At 31.7% G+C, this 24,636-nt stretch overlaps 4 protein-coding genes across 6 annotated transcripts; 3 read left to right on the forward strand and 1 right to left on the reverse strand.

The window, feature by feature from the left end:
- Positions 1-3,976: 3,976 nt before the first annotated feature.
- On the forward strand, positions 3,977-4,818 carry LOC123893140. The gene has a single exon (XM_045943063.1). It carries the CDS (start codon positions 4,071-4,073, stop codon positions 4,338-4,340), a length of 270 nt encoding a protein of 89 aa, XP_045799019.1. The 5' UTR covers positions 3,977-4,070; the 3' UTR covers positions 4,341-4,818.
- A 5,916-nt stretch (positions 4,819-10,734) lies between these two features.
- LOC123892767 (uncharacterized protein At2g39795, mitochondrial-like) lies at positions 10,735-12,862 on the forward strand. Its single transcript, XM_045942629.1, has 3 exons — positions 10,735-11,071; positions 12,092-12,423; positions 12,515-12,862. Exons 1-3 carry the CDS (start codon positions 10,811-10,813, stop codon positions 12,672-12,674), a joined length of 753 nt encoding a protein of 250 aa, XP_045798585.1. The 5' UTR covers positions 10,735-10,810; the 3' UTR covers positions 12,675-12,862.
- Positions 12,863-13,968: 1,106 nt separating this feature from the next.
- On the reverse strand, positions 13,969-17,653 carry LOC123890485. The gene is made up of 4 exons (XM_045940100.1): positions 17,562-17,653; positions 15,329-16,121; positions 14,423-15,236; positions 13,969-14,326 (listed from the first exon to the last, which is right to left on the reverse strand). Exons 2-4 carry the CDS (start codon positions 16,093-16,095, stop codon positions 14,126-14,128), a joined length of 1,782 nt encoding a protein of 593 aa, XP_045796056.1. The 5' UTR covers positions 16,096-16,121; positions 17,562-17,653; the 3' UTR covers positions 13,969-14,125.
- Positions 17,654-20,678: 3,025 nt separating this feature from the next.
- LOC123892747 (NADPH-dependent aldo-keto reductase, chloroplastic-like) lies at positions 20,679-24,130 on the forward strand. 3 transcript variants are annotated; one of them, XM_045942608.1, is made up of 8 exons: positions 20,679-20,876; positions 21,142-21,292; positions 21,605-21,655; positions 21,738-21,814; positions 22,507-22,594; positions 22,695-22,970; positions 23,505-23,750; positions 23,868-24,130. In XM_045942608.1, the coding sequence occupies exons 2-8, from the start codon at positions 21,158-21,160 to the stop codon at positions 23,952-23,954; spliced, it is 960 nt and encodes a 319-aa protein (XP_045798564.1). In that variant the 5' UTR covers positions 20,679-20,876; positions 21,142-21,157; the 3' UTR covers positions 23,955-24,130. The 3 variants fall into 3 exon arrangements, with proteins under 3 accessions (XP_045798564.1, XP_045798563.1, XP_045798561.1); XM_045942607.1 differs by having other exon boundaries at positions 20,680-20,876; positions 21,152-21,292; XM_045942605.1 differs by having other exon boundaries at positions 20,858-21,023; positions 21,152-21,292.
- The last annotated feature ends 506 nt before the right edge of the window (positions 24,131-24,636 follow it).

Here is a 24,636-nt window from a genome sequence, read left to right on the forward strand (position 1 = left end):
ATAATAATGTTTTCTATAATAATATATATGCAAAGTCTCTATGCAAATCTATCCACAAAAAGTATAGTCTCTATGTAAACCTCTAAAAACAAAATACAAAGTCTCTGTATGTAAACAGAATATTAGAAAAGAACAAGTAATCCCTTGAGCATTCATATTCTTTAAATATTATCTCTTTCATTTCTAAATTAATATGACTAAACGAAATTTAAAACATCAAAATAAAATAATTTCGTTTGGGTTTGGTTAAAGAAACTTCCTTAGATTTGTTAGCAATTTGGTTTTGAACTCATCTACGGATAGACTTTTAAAATATTTCAAACACGGTTTATGATGACAGCTCGAAAGGTCTATTTTCATATAAAAATGAGAATAAAATAGAAATCCCCAAGTTATGACTTATGACTTATGAGGTTGTAAAAGTACGTGATTATTTTAAATTCTTTTTGTCAAAATACACTTCAATTCAACCATAAGGATAAGATCATAGTAGTAAACACATAAACTAAATATACGAGGTCAAAAACCATTATGGCTCAGTTAATCCACTGAAAACATCACCATAAAATAAAAAGTTAATCCACTGAATTTCATGTCATCGTAGTAGGTTATGTAAATGATGGAAGAGGAGATGCATTGAAAAAAAAAAAAAAGGATAAAAGTAGAAATAAAAGTGAACATATTTGTTTCACCTCAATAATTATCAACAATTAAATTACCAACAAATAAAAGGGATTTAGAAGTCTAGACCAATACTCAAAGATACAAAGTAACGTATCAATGCAATATTTGCTTCATTAAAAATCTTATCAATAAATATCTGAGGGAATAAAACTTAGCGAAGGAAAAAATAGTATAGACACTACTAGAAAACTCGCTTTTAGCGACTGATTTAGAGACCGATTTTCATCAAAATCAGTCTCTAAATTCATTAGCAATCGAATTAGCGACCATCTAAAATCAGCATCAACGACCCCAGTCGCTAACTCGATCGCTATAATTCGGTCGCTAGCTTGGTCACAACGGAGTAGCGACCAGGGTCGTTGATGCTGATTTTAGATGGTCGCTAATTCAGTCGCTAATGGATTTAGAGACCGATTTTGATGAAAAATGGTCTCTAAATTAGTCGCTAAAAGCGAGTTTTCTAGTAGTGTCTCAAAATCAATGGGCCTGCTTCCTTAGAGGTGAAGGATAACTCTAGATGGTTTGTTGGTAACAAGAGTTCAATTAACTTTTGGTTTGATAATTAGTTAGATGTTGCTCTTTCTACTTAGTCTAGCCTTCTCCTCAATGATAAGGTGAGATATTTCATTCTCAATTATCAATGACACATTCTTATTTCTATTACGCAAAACATTCCAAATATGTGATAATTATTTATAAGGTTAAATTTCCTAATAAGTTTGTTTGGATTCATAGTGTGGATGGTTCACTTAACTAGAGGCTTATAAGTTTCAAAGACCTCCTAGTCTGTTGCTAGCTTCATTGGACCAAAATGGTTTGACACAAAGATATTCCTCCTTCTAAGTCTACCATATCACTTTTGGGAGACTCCTTCATAACAATTAAGTTACTTGGTGAAAACTTGTGTTCTAGAGGTTTTCTATTGTTTTCAAATGTGATCTTTATGGTGCTAGCCTAGAATCCTCTTTGCATCTCCTTTGCTTGTGTTCTTTACTTCTTTTGTCAATCAAATTTGGAGTTGTTTGTAGCATATCATTGATATGCATATTGACACTAGCTCTGTGCAACGTATTCTCACCAGTACAAGCTTGTTATCCAAATTGTCATCATAAATATTTTTAATATTTTTTTTTATTTTGTAGGAATAGTTGCAAGTTTCAGGATAAGAAAATAAATTGGAGAACTGTTATCAATTCATTACTTCTAATGTTTCCCTTAAAGAAAATTGTACTACTATTTTGGTTTCTTCTAACATGGAAGAGTTTGTAATTCTTAAATATTTAAATGCGAAGATTCATGCACTAAGAATCCTAAAATCAAAGAAATCTTGTGGCACCCTCCTTTAATATCTTGGACTAAATGCATCTCAGATGGAGCTGCTCATGGTAGTCTTGGAAATGCAGCTTCTAGTGGAATTGCTTGTTACCTTGACTTTCAAGCAATCTCACATTATTTCGTGGACTCTTCATAACAAATGGAGGAATTGCATGCATCTTATTTTTCAAATGCATTTTAAACTCACTCATATTTTCAGAGAATAGAGTTGTTGTGGAGATAAAATAACCAACATTTGTTTATCCACAACTTCACTTGGTGAAATAGCTTGCCTAACTCTATTTGAAATGATTTCAATTACGATAGACAAGGTTTATCTTTATATAGTTTTTGTTGATTTTGTTGTTTATGTTTGAATTTTGGTTATGTCTGCACTTTTTTTTTTTCTTCATCAAGGTTTTATTCCATTGAATTTTCTTTTATAAGAGTTTTAATGAGACATAATGTTCCTTACACTTTGGATTTTGATCTAGTTCCCATTGTTCTTTGTAGTGCCAACATAGTTTGGGTATCTTAGTTGTCACTTTTATATCATTTCTTTAAAAAAATAATAGTAATAAACAATTGCATAATTAATTTAATTAACTTTATTATAGTATACAGTAACCCAAAGAATTTGCCACTCATTTTTAAATGTGAATGGATGTGTTCCATGGGAATATGCTTTCTATCATTTTTCTTATGAAAAACATGACAAATAATTTAATATAAGATCTTATGTCAAGCATCATAATCAGATACAAGTGGCAAACAAAGAGCAATCCAATTATTAATTTATTAAGCACCTTACTTAAAAAACAACATTTAAACCAACGGACAGATTCCAGATAACATTATTAAAATTAAAATAAAAGCAAACCAAACTATGAAGAAATCTGTGTCACTGAATCGATCAAGACAGAATATAAATTAAAAAATAAAAGTAAACATAGCCAATCCAACCCAAACCAACTATATTCCAATGTTCGTCAAAAAAAAAAAAAAAACTATGTTCCAATGTTGATCTAAAAGCTTAAACCCATCAAACAAAACCGGCAAAACAATACTAGTTTAAAAAATGTCAGATTTTTTGTGTGCTACAAAACATTGGTTTTAACTTTTAAATTGATTTTAAATTCTGGTGGCTGACTGACATTGCAATAAAATGTATTGCAATTTTTTTTTAAGTTGTCCAATGACTAAGTGAAAAATTGAGATTCGAACCTCAATCATGCATATAAAATGTAATATTTTTATCAATTGAGATATGTTCATGGAGACATGTAAATGTGAATTTTATTATTGAAGTAAAATGCACATAAATCAAAACATTGTGCTCAATTGGTTAATATGTTCCGTCTAGGAGAGAATTCAAGTTTGAATTCTAGTGGAAATAATTCTTAGCCATAGTTTACTTATCTCGCGTCGAACTAAAAAAAGTAAAATGCACGTAAATATAATCATATTTTAGTCATATTTTTATCATTTTACATTGGTCTATTATTTTAAAATATGACAGTTTTGGTTCATCCATCAAATTTTTTAATTATAAATAGGCGATGTGATATGTATTAAATGATATTGTATAAGATCTGACGATGAAAAAAATACCAACAACGATAAAATCGTAAGAAAATAAATTATAAACTTAAGTTAAAACATGTTGTACACTTGTACCATCGTATTTTAGACAAAATATTTTATGGAGGATCAAAACTATCAAATTTTAAAATAGAACGATCAAATTTATAAAATAGTAAAAATAGAAAGACCAAAACTGTAATTAAGCCAAATATTTCCGAACTAAAAAATGAAGAATTAAGATATATAGATGTTTGTTAGTACTTATCTATCATGGTGACCTTGTGAGTTTGCATTGAAAATTTCCTAGCTTAGCGTGAAGATACGGACTCTAATCCAAAACACCATCATCCCTTGACCCCACCAACTTGTTTTTATACCCTACAAATTACTCATTCTCCTCTCACATTCAACTCTCAAATCAATTCATACACTATATTAAAACCCAAAAACCTTTCACCCTTTTCTCTATTCTCTCACAGACTAAAAAAATGGAGGGTCTTATTCCTTTGGTTTACAAGACAATAATGCAATACAAGGGTGAGAAAGAAGGTGCTATAGGATCATGGATTTGTGAATCACCTTCATATTCATACATGAGACTTCCAACCGGTGATTCGGGTCGGTTGCAAATTCAAAGCACTTCTTCATTATCTTCATCATCTTCCAAGCCGGTTTCTTCTTCTGCTTCAAAGATCATTGTTTCTTCCGGTGTTCAATCTCCACATCATTGTCTAACACATCGTCGAATTGCAGCATAGACTGAACAATAAGTGTTTGTCTTGTATCACGGTGAGTTTGACAAAATCATGATGCAACTCGTGTGATTTTATCCAACATACCGTGATATCAAAAATACAATATGAATCAAAATCGGTCATATTGCTATATTAGATGGACTTAATTCAAGTTTTCTATAGATAGTTGGTGCTTTCAAAATGGGAAGCTTTTGGTTTTTAATTTTGAACTTTAATGAAGTTGTGAGCGTGTGGGAAAGTAAAAGTTCATCATGCTCTTGGTTAGTACTTGTAAATTAATTGTAATTAATTACGTGTTAAGAACTTGTTGGTGCTTATAAGTCAAAAAAAAAAAAAAAAACTTGTTGGTGCTTTATGGCCAAAAGGGTCACTTGAAGTATGTGTTTTTAGGTAAATTGATAAGCAAAATGTATGTCCTCTTTTTTGGCCTAAGGGGTTTGTTGAATAAACCAGTTAGTCTGCAACTGATAATCTTTTCTTATGCTCTGATTTTTTTTATTACTCGCTGGAATTTGTGGATTTAAACTTCAATTCTTGATCTATAAAATTCAACCGAAACTTATTAACCACTTAAACTTCGCATCACTCGGTTATAATGAATTTGGATTTTAGTCCGTCTTAAATTATAGCTCCAAAACCTTAATTAAAAACAATTTTTGGTTTGTCCTGCCATGTAATTAATATACAATAATTTCTTGATCATGTGGCAATTTCAAGGGTTATGTTAATAATAAGTGTCATATTAGTAGTACATGAGTCCCTTAAAACTGTTCTTAATTGAATTATATTCATCTGTCCTATAAAATGAATCTTTGAGTTTAAAATAAGTGAATTTTAACATTTATTCCTTTCTTCTTCAAAAAAAAAAAATCCTTTCTAATTAACATATTAAAGATATGAAATTTTAACCGTCATTTAGCGGTGATTAATCTCTGCCAAAAAAATCGTGAGAAAAATAAGATGAATTCTCCTCTTCCAATTAACTTTTTTCATACATGTAGGAGTCTGAGATCGTATCTCTGACCGCCTAATTGAAATTTTGAATATATTTATCACTTGGACAAATTCATTCTTAGTATATGTGATTTATGAGTGATTAATTTATTTTTACATGAACTAAAGTTAATATTCACTCATTTTGTAAGGAGTTGAAATGGTTATTTCAAATTTTGAATGGATAAAATTTAAAACTATAAAGCAAATTTTTTTTAAAATAATTTTCTTACTTTATAGGACTAAAAATATCGTAGATACCAAACATTTAATTCTATGAGAATTATTGGCGGAAAGATATAGATCATACAGTAGCAAACAAACATAACTTCTTTTATGCATTACCACAAGTCTTTTTTTATAGATACAAAAATTTACCTTGTTTTTTTTCTCCATAAGTTCTAGTTAATTCAACTAGCAAAAAATGCCAAAATTATTAGGTCAGATGTCATAATCGAGGTTCGAACTCCAACTCCCTCTCTTATATGCGTGAGTTTATAATGAGTTTGTCATTTCGTCTATGTCAAAATAAAATTACTCGTTTTTAGCATAACAATCAGAAATCAAACATCAAACTACTTATTTAAAGAGCTTAAATTTCTTACTAAATAAACCAATTCAATATTGATAATATAGCAAGATGATAAAAGCATTAAACTATGGGTAATTTCTCCCCTTGTTCTCAAAGCTCCCTGATTTGAGCTTGTTTACTTTTAAGCCCAGGGAGTTGGTCAAATATTTGGCTCATTCATCCAACAAGATACTCATTAAAATTGTGCTAACTAATTACTATAGTATTACCATTACGTATGGTGGGCGGTGGCTGCCCAAGGGGAGATGATGTCACCTAATGATGCACAATAATATTATATTTTTTGTTTAAACCTAATCCAAACTTACAAAAGTATTCATAATCGGTTCATGGCCAATATTTTTTTTTAACATTACCTCTAAAGGCATTAAATAAATTAAACAAGAGATTGATTCACTAAATCTATTGATCAATATTAAGACTCTCACATTGAAGGAAAAGTGATCTGAACATAAATTTATAACTGAGATAATTTCTACCATATAAGTTGATGTTGTAAAGTTGAGAAAAACTTCAATTGTCCAATCATGAGCACGACGAGAAGAGTGTGTAAGAGTCTCATGTGTGTTACAAAGTATCGTAAGCTTTAATATGATCAACATAACATTCTCAATCATCATGGTTGAACAGTTCCTCGTTGACCTACATAAAATTCCAAAACTATCATAAAAGGACGCCAACTATGAGAATAATATGATTGGTCAACGATAGACTATGCAGTCATATACCCGGTAACTTTTGAAAATAATTGACAAGAAAGGGGATAGTTGAGAGAAGAGAGGAGATAAGAGGAGGATGAATGATGAAAAGTAAGAATGAAGGACGATATTCATAGACTCAAACAATGCAACCAATTCGATGGATAACACTCTGTAAAGAACAATCAAAGCAGTTTATTGTTCATTATCCTAGTTCGGATTCTAGAACTCAAGAAAGCAAATTCTAAGTGTCTCTAACAAACTTTTTGCCCATTACATTCATAATTAAAAAGAAAATTAAAAAAAGGACGAATTACAAATCAGATTTTCTGGACAAAAGATTATTCTTGTTAATATACCATTTTCCTCTTCTTTTCTTTAAAAAAACAGGAAAGGTGATATTTTTATTAATTTAAGTAACACTAATGATAATTTTACAATTCGTTTATGAAAGATTTAAACTCTATACCTGAAGATCAAAGGACTAAACTCTTTTCACCGAACTAGCTCTTCAAATGTATTTACTTTTTCCCTCTTGATCGACTATAAGGCCACGAAGTAAATAGTTATAATTTTGTCTTATCCTTTGATCTTCACCTTTAACTCCATGATACAACACCGGTGTGTGTGTCTCTTCATTATCAATCATTGTATAAGTTTCGGACTTTTGAACAAGAAAAGTGTTTGGAACCAATTTAAACAATCTAATATAGTAAAAATATTTTAAAACTTGTGTAGTCTATTGTTCAAAATATAAAACATGTTGTTTTCAATATAAATTTTATCTTTTTTAATTTTCTTAACTAGTATCTTAAAACACTAGTTAAAATGACCTTTTTGTTTTTGAAAAGTCTAGAGCACCCGGCATTTTATTAAATTTACATTTTTAAAATACAAAATAGTTTTCCAACATTTCATTTTGAATTCTTAAAAAAAATAAAATTGAAATGTCTGAAATTTCATGCATTTTTAAAAACAAAATATTAGAAACCTTTTTTCTACTTTGAAAATTAATTTAATATACCGTTCAAAATTAAAATTAAGAGAAAATAAAATTAGAAATTTAGTCCAATAGTGAAAAGACTATTTGGTTAATTCACTAGGTTTGGGGGTATATGGTTTACGATAGGGTACCAAATGGAAAAGTCTTTTTGTTTCTTTTTGGTTTTTCTATACAAACTTGCCATATCTGTTTGTGTTTTAATTTGTAGTACTTTTTTTGATACAGAGACCTGGAAGGTTGTAATTTGTGTATTGAATTGTATTTGTACTTTTTTTTTTCTTTTACCAATCATTTATTCTAAATTTATAATGTATTGTGCAATATTATTCTTATTCAATATTTTAAGGGTCTTGTTAACATGTGCATATATGACACATGATAAGGTATCTTAATATAGAAATTTAACATTTAATGATACAAGACATTTAATGCTTGAAAAGTTAAAATGTACAAATTCTAAGACATAATTTCTATTTTTACTACCTTAACATGTGTCATATATGCACATGTTAACATTCTCCATATTTTAATCAAGGGTAAATAGTGTCATACCCCCCTGCAAAATAGGCGAGTTTTGCGTTACCCCCCCTGCAAAATATTTTTTTGAGATTACCCCCCTGCAATGTCAAGATTCCTTGCGTTACCCCCCTGGCTCAACAAGTGGGCATATGACATGGACGAATCTTGACGTGGCATGACACGTGGAAATTAATTTATTTTTTAATTGTCAACTCAGTAATTATTTATTTTTTAATTAAAAAAAATGAAAAAAACTTTTTTTTTTAAAGAAACTTTTTTTTAAAGAAATCTTTTTTTTTAAAAAAAAACTTTTTTTTAAAGAAACTTTTTTTTTAAAGAAATTTTTTTATTTAAAGAAACTTTTTTTTTTGGTTACTCTATTATTATTAGTTATTATTATTATTAGTTTTTTGGTTACTATTATTATTATTAGTTTTTTTTTCATCTTCATTTTTTTTTGGTTACTCTTCTATTAGTTATTATATATATATATATATATATATATATATATATATATATATATATATATATATATATATATAAGAATTTTTTTATATATATATATATATAATAACAACTTTTAGTAAAAAAAAAAACTTTCTTTTAAGTAAGTTCATAAAAATATAACAACTTTTAAGTTTTTTTTTCATTTTTTTAATTAAAAACCCACATTAATTAATGAGTTGACAATTAAAAATAAATAAAAAATAAATTAATTTCCATGTGTCATGCCACGTCAAGATTCTTCCATGTCATATGCCCACTTGTTGAGCCAGGGGGGTAACGCAAAGAATCTTGACATTGCAGGGGGGTAATCTCAAAAAAATATTTTGCAGGGGGGTAACGCAAAACTCGCCTATTTTGCAGGGGGGTATAACACTATTTACCCTTTAATCAATATAAAATGATGTATGAATTTAGAGAAATTCTTGGTTAGACACAACCATAAATGATGGATCCGGATTTGCTACAGTAATAAAATCACACAGTTTCACGCAGTTTCAATCTCAGCCATTGCTTCTTGATCGGACGGATCTGATCAAATCAGCTATAAAATCCATCAAAATAATCACAACCATACATCACAGATCTGACGGTCAACAATCAAAACTGCGTGAAAACTTTGTGGAATATTACAGCAGAAAATCTGCTTCCATAAATGATACATGTTAAACGCGCACACACAAAAACTCAAAAAAGTAAAAAGTAAAATGATTAATTAATATTAATTGATATGACTAAATTATTTATCATTTCTTTTTTCTTTTTTATGTATGTGTGCCCAAATATATATTATTTGGGGTTGTGCCTAAATCATTTCATTAAAAATAATGTTCTCAATACAAGGAAGTATAAAATTAAAGAAAGTGTGATTAGACTAGAAAATGGTTGTCCTATTTAAAGTATGAGTCGTCATGTTTGATTGCCGTTTAGTGAGTTTTACCTCATAGAATGTAAATTCAATAACAGCTTAAAATAAAGTGTTTCTAGACTAGAAAATGGCCATTCCTCTATTTTTTAAGCAAAAATTGATGTAAATTCCACCTATGTTTGGTGAAGCATTTGAAAATTAAATGATGCACCGTTCATTGGATGGAGGTAGAAGAATGAGATGGTAATATGATGTTGATGCGGGATTCCACAATGAGAAGGACAAGTGCAGGATGATGCATTATAAATCATATGGAAAATTTTGTGATGGCTGACACATTTTGGACTAAAGGAAAGTGTTCCATAATTGTAGGAGAACAAAGTGCCTTACTTGAAGTATGAAAGGAGATGAATTGAAGAGGCTACACAAATGTCATATTTGAAATCGATTCGAGAAGTGTAGTGGATCGATGCAATTCTATGTTAACATGTCAGTGTCTCTAAATTCAGCCTAATAACTTACTACCTCCGTTCTATTTTATAAAACATCATTTGACTAAATGCATTATTCATATGTATTGTTTTGACCGTATTTTTCTAAAAGTATATAAATGTAAATATTATCATATAATATCTTGTTTGATTTGTTTCGACGAATATTTTCAAAATATCACATTTCTATAATTTTTACTAATGTACAATGAAAAATATTCGTAATCAAAGTTATGCATTGATGTGCGTGCAGTGATCAACTAGTTATTATATTTTGGGACGGTGGAGTATATGATTAAGAATATTATGTTTTTTACATTTAAATTTTGAGGTTAAGTTTACCAAACGACAAATAAATATGATTGCTCTTACGCTTGTTAGGACGGTCGTTTCATTGTTTAATCGCTACATTTTTTAGTCAGTATCTCCCGGTGTTTAAACTACACCCACTAAAGGAAAATGTTAAATAGTGCACTCACTGCACTAGTTAAACACATAAATAAGAAAATTTTGTCTTGAAACTCGTGCATCCAATGCATTAAAAATGTAAAAAATTGTTTTTATCAACATTAAATTTATGTTTTATTTCTATTTTTGGTATGCTTAACAAGTGCACCGGGTGCACCGCTTAACATGACCAAATATAAATATTTTAGGATGAAAATCACAGACTTGGGGTCAAAATGCAATTAAACATTCTTTAATTAACTGGGTTTCATATATAAATAAAGAGAACCGCGAGTTGCGAATACCCAAAACCCTAACACTAAACCCTCGAACCCTTTTCTCTCTACTCAACTCTCAAATGGCTATGTACACCGTTCTACGCCGCGCCACCGCTGCCGTTGTACCACTAGCTGCCCGCCGCGCAGTAGCGACTTCATCTTCCAGAACCTTCCACAGCGCACTCTCTGTTAAGCTCCTTCTCAACAAAGAAATTAATCCTTTTGTACCCTCTCGGAGTTTCTCTAACGCCGTCGCAAACAAGCCTGTTGCAGATGATAATCTTGTTCAAGTCCTTCAAAATGAAATCGAGTGTGCCATCGAGGATGATCAATCTGCTCAAGTAATTTTTTTTTACTATTGATTTCTATCCCTTTTGTTTCAATTTAGGGTTTTATAATTGTAATTTTCTTCGAAGTTTTTTTTTCTTCCTGATTTGCATTTTTTTCAATTAAAGTTTCAACTTTTTTTGTTGGGTTAGTGAATATATTAGATTAAAGCTCTGTATGCTCTGTAAGTGCTTTATATTTTGCTGGTGTTTTAAAATAAGTATGTTTAATTGGCCTATTTTATCATTCTGATTTTACTTTTTTCTGTGTATCTGACTCTTACGGGTTAGCTGTGTATCTTGGATCCTTTTTTGTATGTTTCAATGATTTGTGTGTAGTATTTACTGAAATAATGAAATTTACATAACAGTTGCCAAAGCATGCTATAACTTGGTTTGATTGAGAAATCTCTTTATCCCTTAGATGTAAATTGATCATTCAAATATTCCTTGATTGCTCACTCGACATCATGTGGAATTTAGCTTCAAGATCGGTCTAGTGTTAGTGTTGTATTTTAAGAATGCTTTGAAATCAGTTTGCTAATAGTGTTCTTTGATTTTTCATTGTGAAGTGTATATTGCAAGTAGATTTGAATAGCTCTTGAATTGCTTGCTGCTTTCCAATGAATGAAAAGAAGTTTTCAACTGTTTTTCTCGTTTGAAAGTTGAAATGTTGTGAGTTTGAGGAAACATCATATTATTGTCGGCAGATTATCTTTGGTATATGAAAATGCATGACAATTAGTATTAACTTTGAGTGTTATATGCTGATGAGTTTTAGGATACATCATATTTTTGTCTGTAGATTATCTTTGGTATTAAAAAATGCATGACAATTACTAACTACTGTATTTAACTTCTAGCAGCAAAATATAAGCTAGAAACAAATATCCCTTATAGACCTGTACCACATGTGGCCTTTGTCAGGGGACAGAAATAACACTGAGATTAGCATAGCATGTTTATGTCCAGCACTATTGCTTTTGATATTAACCATCATTTTAAGTTCATTGTCTCTTTTGTGTAACTTTTCAGGTTGAAATTCCTCACGGGTTTCCTTTTGAGATTGAGGACAACCCTGGAGAAAGAACTATTCAACTAAAGAGACAATATGAGGATGAAACTATCACAGTTCAAGTTGAAATCCCTACTGTAGGACCTGGAAATGAGGATGATGATGCGGATGACAACGAGAAGAATGATAGTGAATCTAGCATTCCTTTGGTTGTTAATGTTTTCAAAGGAAATGGAGTGTGTCTGGAGTTTGGTGTAACTGCTTTCTCTGATGAGGTTTCAATTGATAGTTTGTCAATAAAGAAGCCCGACGAGTCTGAAGACGAGCTGGTATATGAGGGACCTGAGTTCACGTAAGCATTTAGTAATATATGATGCTGTTATAAAGTTTTATCATATAGTGCATCTGTTACAGTTTCTGAATGTTTTTGTTCCTTTTTACAGTGATTTGGATGAAAATCTGCAGAAGGCTTTTCTCAAGTATCTCGAGGTCCGGGGGATAACAGCCAGCACAACCAACTTTTTGCAGGAATACATGTTTAACAAAGACAACAAGGAATACTTGGTGTGGCTGGAGAATCTGAAGAGCTTCGTTGAGAAATGAATTTAAAAGAAAATGCTAGAGATTATGATATATGAAATTCTAGATGTTCTGTGCTGTATCATTTATATGCGAGTTACTCGATTAAGCTAATAATCTTGAAAAAAACTTGGATTATTTTAGATTGATATTTATGGTTTTACTTCGCCCTACAATTAATTCAATAGTCTCTGTGGGTTGTTCTCGTCTCATATGGTTTTTACCTTTAATAGTCTCTGGGTTGTTCTCATCTCATTTGGTTTTTACCTTTCATTCATGAGAATTGAGATTTTAGTTGAATGTGTTAGCTGTTATTTATATTTTAGTTGAATGCTTGCTTGTGAGCAACTCAACCTTCCTTTTACTAGTAAAAGATTTTATATTCTGGCCAGATAAAGAGAATACAGTTAATCACTACCCTATTTTGTTGCAAGGCTAAATGGTGTAAAAAGTTAAGAAGTTGAGATTTACCATCTTTCAGAAGAATTATCCCAAGTTGACATTTTGGAGGTGAATTACCTTCTGGATTGTAAACTAAGTATCAAGTTATGGTTTATGACACATGAACCTGTAGTGACACACATGGTATGATATAGTATAAGCTATATTTTTTTATAAGCATAGTATATGCTATATAATCACAATAGTGTGTATGATTCTGATTTCTGGTGAAAATATGGTTTATTGCAAGGAAAATCTCTTAAAAAAAAATTAACTCTATTAATGCACATCTGATTTCAAGTGAGATTTGGTCCAACTCAATAAGTTGAGGCTGATATTTGTATGCCATTGTTATATTCATGTTTAAGTCTTGTTTTGACACTTTGATCATGTCCTACATATACAACACGGAAATGGATTATCTTCATTGAAAATTCTGTCAATATTTTCCGAGTGAAATCTCAACCGAAGAGAAAATTATTGAAAACAGTGGATGGTGTGCAGAGTATATACGTGCTATAAAAGACACCGATAATCAATATCAACCGAATTTTTGTCATCAAGTGTAATGCCTTCACCATTTCTAAATGATTTTGGGGTATTGCCCTTCTAATACAAAAATATAAGTGCTAGTCTCACGTTAGCATATGGACTCGTTGATTAAGAATATAAGAACTAAAGTTAGGTGTTTTAAAATACACAGATAATTATCATGTCAGTGAAATTTGAACTGTAAGTGTCGGTACAATCTACACCACTAAATGTTGGTGCAATTTGAACTGTCGAAACCGTTGTGACAAACAATCTAATCCCGTTGGGTAAGTCAGTTTTTTTTGTTGCTAATATATACTGTACCATAGAGAAGAGGGCAAGTCAGTTTTTTTTTTTTTTTTTGTTGCTAATATTTGATACAGTACCATAGATAATAGTGTCATAATGAAGTGTCACCATAAGTCCTAAAGGTTAACAAAGGAGCAGTCATAACAAAACCAAGGGATTATACAAAAGAGGTCGTTAAGCAAATAAAAACACAGTCAAATTAAACATTGTGTGGTGCGAGGCTTCTTTCTCCTCTGATGTTCAAGTCCCTCCATACTTTCACCTTCCTCACTTTCATCTTGCACAATGCAAAGTGCCTCAATGATGTGTTTATAAATCTCAGTTCCTTCAAGAATCTCAGTGATGCGTTTATCTAAGGCAGTTTGATGAATCTCAGCAACTCTATGGCACCTTCCCTATAAATGATATTGACACGTTTTAAGTAATAATAACAATAATTGAAAATGGATAACAATATAACATATGCATCTTATGTCTAAACAAACACTTACCTCAAACACCGAATCAGACATTGGACCGATTGAAGGCTCTTCCCCACTAGAAGAAGGGCATTCACTTTCCATGATCGAAGGTTGACACGCTGAAGTTGTATCAGGAAATACAAGTTCACGCACTTTGCTTTTCAATGTAATTTTACCAACAATGTCAAGTTCTTGAAAACGCTTTATCAATGCATCCCACTCATGCGCCAAGTCTTCCTCAGAAGAGCTTTTGCCACTAGTAGAAGGGCTTTCAACTTCAATGATCAGAGGCTGACACATTGAAGTTGTATCTAGAAATGCAAGCTCACGCACTTTGCTCTTCAGAGTAATTTTACCAGGAACATCAAGTTCTTGAAACAGATTTAACAATGCATTCCACTCATGCACCAAGTCTTCTTCTTTCACCTTGTTTGAATCTTTCTCTTTTTCATCACCAAATGATAATCTCCTCCAATGTATATGAACTGCCGACAATGGAATGGCAACACCCGCTCTATTATATCCCGCAAGTTCACAGGCACAAGGTAAACCATGTATAGTTCTAACTTTACAACCACAAATAGAATTGTCAACATCTACAGAGATCACTCGATCATACTCAAGAACAATACGATTTAGTCCCTTCCTTGATACAAATCCCCTCAATTTCCCATACACAGGAATATTATGATTGTGTTGCACCACGGACATGGTTCTTCCGAATGAAGCCTTTATTGCAGTGTGTTGCAGTACAAACATATTATGCATTGCATCCCAACATTCACACATGTCTCCACTTCTATCTTGCATTAATGACTTCCAAGTACCACGTATAGACCTAACCCTAATAAAAGAAAGTAAGAAGACTATATCAGATTCAAAACACACTATATTTTCATCACAGCAAAACAAGTTTATATATTAGTTTGAGCATACCTGTTTGTTGTTGTATTTCCTAGGTGCATGACTCGATCAGTCCATGCTGAGACAATCTTTTCCTTGTGAGGAATCAACCATATATTTTTCACATACTCAAGAAAAATAGGATAATCCGCGCATACTTCCTCAAAATGCTGCAAGCGCTGCACATACTCAACCTTGTCATGAGAATTTATAAGATCACTCCATGCAGCAAGCACATACAGATTTTTCTCCTTCGGAGACACCAAAGTCTTGCATTTTGGTCTTACATTTATAGACATGTGAAATCGACATAGCAAATTATGTGAACTTGGAAAAACAAATTCAACCGCGTTCATCAAAACCGGGTCTTTGTCGGTCACAATAACTTTAGAAATAGAATCATCACTCAAAAACAATCCTCTTAACTTCTGTAACGCCCATGTGAAGTTATCTATTCGCTCAGAATCCAAAAAGGCAAATGCCACAGTAAATGTCAACTCTGTCGAAGTAACACCAACAATTTCAAGTAGTGGCAACCGAAACCTATTGGTTTTGTATGTGCAGCCAATGACCAAGACAAAGTGAAATTCGTTCAACAAACGTATTGCATCTTGATGTGTCCAAAATATATCTTTCACATTATCGGAATTTTCATGTCTTCTATGCCAATACACATACTTCTTACTCCAATATGCATACTGCTTAGTCTCTAACATTGTTATTAGATCTTGCATCTCCATTGCAGGATCTTCATTGGGCTCTTTTGATTTCAGCAGTGGGTGTCTCGGCACATATTCCATATCACGAACTAGAGATTTTTATTCTCCTGTTAAACGACCAACATAAAAATAATTCATCAATGTTTCAACTAAGTCATGGTTCAGAACTGGCATCCCTTGAAGACAAAATAGAGAAGCAAAAATCATATTTATCATGTCTATTATAATTTATTACTAATGTTTCAAACTTTCTGATAAAATAAGTATTGGGATCCATTTTGACAGGACAGTGGCAGAACTCACAAGTCACAAGCAATATTTGGAATGTAAGGTTCCATTACTTTGTAAAAACATTTTATGTTTTCATTTTCTAAATCTTTTGTTGATTTTACTTGCAAACATGAAGATACTATACTCTTACAACGATTAATTTTGTGCATTTTTTTAGAACAATGAATAAGCCAAAATAATTGTTTTTATTATTTTCAAAAATAAATCATCCCTAACTAGCTAGCATTTCATCTTCTCTCAATCACAATAGTTCATTTCAAAAAACTCACATTTTTTTTTGTCAACTAGCCTAGTGGCTAAAAAGTCCACCTTTAAGTGAATAAGTGGAGTGTCAGGGGTTCGAACCTCGACCCCATGTATATATAATGTAATGTCCCTACCAATTGAGCTAAGTTCGTGGGGACATCTTATGAGTAAGTTAAAATAGACACATATTTAAAAAGGCTTAAATGCAGTTTTACCCCCCTATTTTGGTTGAATCGGAATTTTACCCCCCTAATTTTAAAATCCGGAATTTTAACCCTCATTTTATATTTCTTTGGATTTTACCCCCTTATGATATTTGCTACCAAATAGCTTCATACATGTTCATAAACTACCAATTTCAATAAGCTTTTCATAATAATTTTTGAAAAAAAAAACTTATACAATAACTTATATATAAACACCGATGATAAATCACATTGAGTACTTAATCTCAACATGTATGAAGCTATTTGGTAACAAATATCATAGAGGGGGGCAAAATCCAAAGAATTATAAAATAGGAGGGTTCAAATTCCGACTTTTAAAATAGGGGGTAGAATTCCGATTCAATCAAAATAGGGGTAAAACTGCATTTAAGCCAAAATAAAAACAAAAATTAAGGTTTTACAAAGTAAACAGGGCCTAAATTGTTTAACACAACTTACCTAATTTTTGGCCATATATGCTAATAATTTTGTGTAACTATATATCTAGGTTAAGTATGTTATTATTATAAAAAAAGGAAATTCAAACAAGATAGTATATACAGATTCATAATACCAAAAATGCAACAATCAGCATAATCTATAATGTAATAAGTAACAAAATTTTCAAAAAGATCGATTATTCCAATGCAGGAATCTCTTACTACAGGAGGATATTTTTCACCAGAATCAACATTTTAAGTTACAACAAAAACAACATTTGGGATAATAGTTAAAAAATCAATTCAAATTTCAAACTAAACAAGCATAGAAATGTGTACAGAGGTCGGAAGAACAGAGACAAACCGGAGCACCGTGCCGCGAATAGAGGGAGGAACGAAGTTGATACACTGTGCCGTACAACCGTGAAGGAATGTGTGTGTTGTGACTTGTGAGATGCGGTAATTGGTTCAATTTAGGGTTATAATCTGAGTGATTTTGTAATTTAGGGCGCGAAAGGTTTTTCTTTTTGATGAAAAAAAGGGCGCGCTTGGTTTAGATAATTGTTACATTTTTCTTTCATTGATTTTTTTTCCAAATAAGTTTATTAATTTTTTATGTCATATTTCTTTCATTGATTTTTATTTTCCTCTTTAATTTGTTTCTAATTTGTAAATAATTTGTTTTATTCTGTATTAAATATGAGTACTCTACTAAAATCAATAAAAAAAAAGTCGATTAAAATAAAAATATGATTGAATGATCCCATTTTATTATTTTTTGGGTAAAATCCAAATAATCCCATTTGTTTTCCTTTTAAAAGTAAAAGTTTATTCAATTTAAGTTTGTCCTTCTTTTTCACATAAATAAAATAAAATAAAATAAAATCCCAATTCAATTTAATTAAATTTGCTTTTGTGTTTATAAATAATCAAATCCACCGGCTAGATTCACACTTTTTATGAAAAGTTTCACATCAAATATGAGATAGTATGAACATGAATTTATAAGTAGAAGTAATTTTAATCTTACATGTCGGTTTTGTAACATTGTGTTTGACTTAACCCAAATTCTAAGACTTTGCATAGAGAAATATAAAATAAATTTAACTCTAAATTTTTGTGTATCTCCGTGTGATGTCGACTTATCTTAATTTGGACCCTCTAAAGTGTTAAGAAGTCCCACATCGGTTGAGAGATAGTCTGACTAAGTGTTTATAAACTAGAGGCAATCCTCACCTTACAAGCCGGTTTTGTAAGGATGAGTTAGGCCCAATACTCATTTCTAAGATGGTATCAGAGCCTCTCCACGATCCGTTGGACCACCTGTTATCAGGTTTCCGCTATCGGGCCACCTACCGTTTATATCCACGTACCAAACCCAATAGCGCTGGACGCGATGAGTTGTGTTAAGAAGTCCCACATCGGTTGAGAGATGGCCTGACTAAGTGTTTATAAACTAGAGACAATCCTCACTTCTTAACATAAAGTACTAAGTAACGTGTAAAATGAGAAAAATGAGAGAATCAAGAGTTATTATTTTAACAAATTTATGATTTGTTATAGTGTATCTATAATATTTATCTTTGATTTGATGATTAGTTATTGAGATTACTCACTTTGTGAATTGCTCAATTTAGAGGAGCCATATCCAAGTTATCTATGTACTTGCAGACACAATTAATTTTAAGTAAACAGATGAATAAGGAGGAGCCGGAGGGGTGTTGTGGGCTTTTGACTAACATTGTTTTGATATAGGGTGTTCAATTGTTTAGGAGTTTGTGATGCTATCTGAAACTCTATAACCTCTAATGCCGGTCATTCTTTTATGTTTAGAAAAGACATAGATCAGGGGGATGCAAGTGGTGTGTGGGAGACATGTTGCTGAGTTATTTGGAAGGAACGAAATAAACGTTTATTTAATAATGTAGAGCAGCCGGTTGTGGTTTAAGGCTAAGAAAAAGTGTTTGATCTTTGATATTCATTGTTGGTAGGTATCATCTTTGTTGTGTTTAGACGACTCATTTGGTGGAACGGTTTTGTGTGCTATTTTTTTTTCTTGGTTGAATTGTTAACTCCATTTATTTATAGGCACTTCTTGTACTTGTAGGGGTGTGCATGGTTTGGAAACCACACCACACCACACCTAATTGATGGTTTTGGTTCTAAACCAAAACCATTTCAATAACAAATCGGTTATTTTTTAAAACTAATTTGGATTTGGTTATTAACCGGATCGAACCAATTTATAACCGGTTTGTAATAAAATTTAAGTTATTCACATGATCCAATTTTAAATAGGTTTTTTACTTAAACTAATTATTTTTATTAGTTGATTAAAAAAAATAGATTTATTAATTATTTTAAAAACATAATTTTTCATTAATTTTATGATTGAATTGGTTTATAATCAACCCACAAAATATTTTTTTTAAACCCAAATTATTTTTTACTTAGCCGAAAACTTATTTTTTATATTGTTTTAAAAATATTTTTTATTATTTAAAAAAAGAGTAATTTTTAAAATTAAAAAATCTGATTTTTAAATACAAAAAAAACTAATAAATAGGAAAAAAATTAAAATACTAAATTTTTGAAAAACTAAAAACATTAAAAACTGATTTTTTAATTATTTTAAAAAAAAACTGAATTTTTTAATTATTTTTAAAAATTAAAAACATTAAAAACTGATTTTTTTAATTATTTTTAAAATAATTATTAAAAATCTGATTTTTAAAATAAAATAATATTAAAATAGTATGGGTGGTTAGTGGTGGCCGGCCACCGGAGCACCACCTCCGGCCACCGGAGCACCACCACTGGTCGCCGTGGAAGTCGCCGGAAACCGCCGTCCGCCGCCGTCCCGGCCGGAGCGCCGCTGCACCGGCCGCCGGTGGTCTGGCGTTGACCACCGGTTGACCACCGGTCCTCCACCCCTCTTTTAATTAATTATTTTATTATATAATAAAGAATTTTAAAAAATTGAAGATTGGGCCTGATTTAGCTATTGGGCCTAAATTTTCAAACCAATTCCAAACCAAATTACAAAATGTGGTTATGGTTTATAATTGGTGTTTTTTTATTGGAGTGGTGTGGTTTTTTTTTTAAATGGATTTTGCAAACTAAAATTGGATATGGATTGGTTAGTAATTTGGTTAAGGATAACCAAATTTTTTGCACACCCCTATGTACTTGTATTTATTTTAATACATTATCATTCTTCAAATTTTTTTTTGAAGTAAATTCGTTTGGGTACTTTATAGGCAAAATTCATTTAAAACATAAATTTTATAAATATAAATTAATATGAAAATCTAGTTTGGTTGTAAGAGAAGAAAGTTGTAAAGAAGAAACTTAAACTAAATCTTAATCCAAATTATTATTCAGTTTTCGTGATTTTATTCTTTCCTATTTTCTTTTTGACCCTTCATTTTATCCGGATATCTAACCATGTAAGTTTTTTTTTTTTTTTTTTTTTTAAGACTTCAACCATGTAAGTTGTATATCGGGGGTTTTTGTGGATTGAAATCTTAAAATTGTTAACCAATCAAACTCTTCCCAAATCTAATAATAGGCAGGGACTTTGGGTGGTTACATTTTCATTTTCATATATATATATTGTTGCAACGTAACTACTTCGATAACTCTGACACCAGAATCCTCATTGACAAAAGTAACTTTGGTAGGTTCAATGCTCCGAACTTTTTGTTAAAATGCAATGATCCATCTTTTATGCCGAATCCTTTGCTTCATGTCACATTTTCACTATACAACATTTAGGTGTATGTCAAAAAAGTAATAATATTATTAGCAATTTGTCTCAAGAATGGTGTGTATGGATTTCAATTTTGTTTGAAGTTAATTATTTTTTCCTTATTGTTTTCGATCTTTAGATTAATTAGTGATTGGTGATTTTTTTTCTTTCTTTTTCTATATCTTGATCTGAGTTTTATGTAGGAGAAGATGGATAAAGAAAATATACATGATTCTCAATTACATTTCGATCTGAATACTGGTGCAAAGATACCAGCAGTTGGTCTTGGAACATGGAAAGCTTCTCCTGGTGTTGTTGGTGATGCAGTTATTGCTGCAGTTAAGGTGATTTTTCTGCTTTTTGTGCCCTAATTTCTTGGTTTCTTTTGAGTTTTCTTGTGTTAATAATATATGTAACACCGACATATTGGCATCGTTAATAATTTAATAATAAATGAAAGTGATTGAATGTAATTACATGTCTGATGTGTCGGTGTCAGACTCGTATCTGATACCAGACATGCCTTTGATCTGAAGTGTCGGTGTCAGACTCATATCTGATACAAGAGATGCCTTTGATATGAAGTGTCCGTGATATATAATTATATATAGGTGCTGATTTTTGCTTTGAATGAATTGTCTCGATGTTTTGGGCAGGCTGGCTATAGACATATAGATTGTGCTCGGGTATATGATAATGAGAAAGAGGTAACCAAAATTTGAAAATTTATATAAAATAATTGTTGTTTGTTCTGGTTTTGTTGATGCGGAAATTTGTATTTGATGTTAGGTAGGGGAGGCATTGAAAACAGTGTTTTCTACTGGGGTAGTAAAGCGTAGTGAAATATTCATCACATCAAAGCTATGGTATGTGTTTGGACTAATTCTTATAATGAAACCTTGTTTTTTCCGAATCAATCTTTGATGTATGTGAGAGTACTTAATATGTATTTCATTTATTAGTTGATTATAAAATATGAAAATGTAGAAGAGTGAAAATTGGACCCTCAATTGGCTCCACTGAAGATTAGGGTGTCGCCACATTAAGAATTCTGTCATTAAATTAGTTGCTTCAAAAATATATAATTGTCACCAAATTCCTCCATGAAAAGGAATAATTGGCAACACAAAAGGACTAATTCGTTGACAAATTTGTATATCTAAGGACTAAGGGGTCAGTTTAGAAGACAAATATGGTGACATTTTGGTATCTGAGGAATAATTTGGTTACAAAACTTTTATAGGACACTGATATTTTTGGAGAACTGACGGTTTACTCGAGAACTATGAAGCATAGACACGAGCACTAGACACGTAACATTGATACCATAAATCGATGGACACCCAATAATACTTTGGGAAAATGAAATAATTTAATGTAACCACATTTGTCGGTGTTTGTCGGACATCAGGCATGCCTTCAATGTGAAGTGTTGGTGCTAGTGCTACATAACTCAAGAATTGAAGACAACTAAAATCTTATTTTTGTATTTTACATTTCTGTGAAGAGTAATGAACTGCCTCCATAGACCTTAGATTCTGTTTTTTATCACTAACAGGATTAGTGACTGTGCACCTGAAGATGTCTCAAAGGCACTGACAAAGACTCTAGAGGACCTGCAGCTTGACTACATTGATTTATATCTTGTAGGTTCTTGATTTTAAACCCGTCTTCGAGCGTGATACTGAAACTGAAGATGGTTATAGGAAAATTTGATGCTTTTGATGGTAAATTATTTTGTCACAGATACACTGGCCTTTTAGGACAAAGTCAGGATCAAGGGGTTGGGATCCTGAGATCATGGCTCCCTTATGTCTTCCAGAGACATGGAATGCGATGGAAGGTTTATTTGCCTCGGGTCAGGCACGTGCAATTGGAGTCAGCAACTTTTCGACTAAGAAGCTTCAAGACTTGCTCGGATATGCAAAGGTTCCACCAGCAGTTAACCAAGTTGAATGCCATCCTGTTTGGCAACAACCTGCTCTCCATAATTTGTGCAAATCAACCGGTGTTCATCTCACAGTAATACTCTGTCCAACTTTTAATAACTGTTGATATATTATAAAGAATTTAACTAGTATGCATTATGTGCAAAATATTTTATGCATTCATCCAATGACGCATTGTTACGTCATTTAATGGGTATGACAAGTCATACATTATTAAACTATCAAATGACATGATGACAACATACCACTGAATACATGTGTAAAATACTTTTACACGGACAGTTCGTAGAAATTAAATTCTATTCAATATTGTCAAATAGTGGCTGTAGTTCTATAGCCTCGTAGAATTTGAACAAATTGTTCTGCGATACTTTATTTAGTACAAACTGTTATCAAATAGCAGCTATAGTGGCACCATAACACTATGGCAAAGCAGAATTTCAACAATTGACAAAAAATAATCATGGATTATTATTTTATATGAATTGTGATAAGGAGTTGGTCTATCATAAACCAAAACTTATCTGGACCTTTTTTTTGTCCTGCATTTATGTATTTGAGGTTATTCGTTGCTTACATTGTATTAACAACAAATGCTTCCTTACAGGCATATTCTCCACTGGGTTCTCCTGGATCATGGGTAAAGGGGGAAATCTTGAAGGAACCAATTTTGATTGAAATTGCTGAAAAACTTAACAAGTCTCCGGCACAGGTGGCTTTAAGGTGGGGACTCCAAAGTGGTCACAGTGTTCTTCCAAAGAGTGTAAATGAATCTAGGATCAAAGAAAATCTTAGCTTATTTGATTGGTGTATCCCTCCAGAACTCTTCTCAAAATTCTCACAGATTCACCAGGTTTGATCACTGTCTTCTGTGAAAACAATAAAAATTAATCATTCTTGTGCGTGTGTATGCATCAAACATTTTTTTTTGCTTCTTTAGTTTATTCATTTATTCTGTTGTCTGATACAGCAAAGGCTGCTTAGAGGGGACTTTGCAGTTCATGAAACTAATAGTCCATACAAAAGTCTTGAAGAATTGTGGGATGGAGAAATATGACATGGAGATAATTTTTCATGGTCTCTGATTGAAGAAACTTATAAATGTTAATTAAACGAATGTCTTCAAACATCTATTTTGTACTGAAGATGATCATTATTGCTCTTCCTGGCTTGATGTGAATACTGAGTAGATAGAAAAAGAAGAAACCATTCAGTCGTTATTTGGTTTGGTTATCCATGAATTTGTTTGGTTTGAAGAAAAGTAGATTGAAAACAACTGCTCATTCGATTATACAAGCACATTATAAACTTGTAATAACTAAGATGCCAGAATTTTTTTACAACATAGGTCTACTACTTAGATCACTTCATTTTGTTTCAAAAACAAGCTGACCTTTCTCCATTTACAAGATCTAACAAAAAAGCTAAAAGAATTTGGCTCACTAAGTCTGAGAAATGGTGGATTTGAAGGCCTATTTAGAGTTTGTTGATCATGCAATTTTGGCTTATAGAAATTGTACACTCGTTTAGCGAGTGCAATTAATATCCATTGGGTCTGCACTGCCCATTTTAGCCAATGAAAACGTGCCTCGTGTCAATAATGAGTCGAAGATGGCCTCCGGGTTGACACTTGTCCACGCAACGACGTGTGAGATCCACTGAAATTCTCTTTGCGAGTCCACACTTGCTTAGGGGATTTGCCTATATAGATTCCAGTTTGTGATTTCTTGTACAGCAAG

The sequence above is a fragment of the Trifolium pratense genome, linkage group LG6 (genome assembly GCF_020283565.1).
Source record: "Trifolium pratense cultivar HEN17-A07 linkage group LG6, ARS_RC_1.1, whole genome shotgun sequence".
Taxonomy (NCBI): Eukaryota; Viridiplantae; Streptophyta; class Magnoliopsida; order Fabales; family Fabaceae; genus Trifolium; species Trifolium pratense.

Bases quoted from the DNA above. Each gene is read 5' to 3' on its own strand.
- LOC123893140 (XM_045943063.1), top strand. From the start codon at position 4,071: ATGGAGGGTCTTATTCCTTTGGTTTACAAGACAATAATGCAATACAAG.
- LOC123890485 (XM_045940100.1), bottom strand. From the start codon at position 16,095: ATGGAATATGTGCCGAGACACCCACTGCTGAAATCAAAAGAGCCCAAT. The intron at 15,237-15,328 runs GTATGCTCAAAC...TTCTTTTATTAG, and splicing joins GGAAATACAACAACAAACAG to GGTTAGGTCTATACGTGGTA. The intron at 14,327-14,422 runs GTAAGTGTTTGT...TATCATTTATAG, and splicing joins TGTCTGATTCGGTGTTTGAG to GGAAGGTGCCATAGAGTTGC.
- LOC123892747 (XM_045942605.1), top strand. The intron at 21,815-22,506 runs GTATGTGTTTGG...TATCACTAACAG, and splicing joins TTCATCACATCAAAGCTATG to GATTAGTGACTGTGCACCTG. The intron at 23,751-23,867 runs GTTTGATCACTG...TGTCTGATACAG, and splicing joins AATTCTCACAGATTCACCAG to CAAAGGCTGCTTAGAGGGGA.
- LOC123892767 (XM_045942629.1), top strand. From the start codon at position 10,811: ATGGCTATGTACACCGTTCTACGCCGCGCCACCGCTGCCGTTGTACCA. The intron at 11,072-12,091 runs GTAATTTTTTTT...GTAACTTTTCAG, and splicing joins AGGATGATCAATCTGCTCAA to GTTGAAATTCCTCACGGGTT. The intron at 12,424-12,514 runs GTAAGCATTTAG...TCCTTTTTACAG, and splicing joins TATGAGGGACCTGAGTTCAC to TGATTTGGATGAAAATCTGC.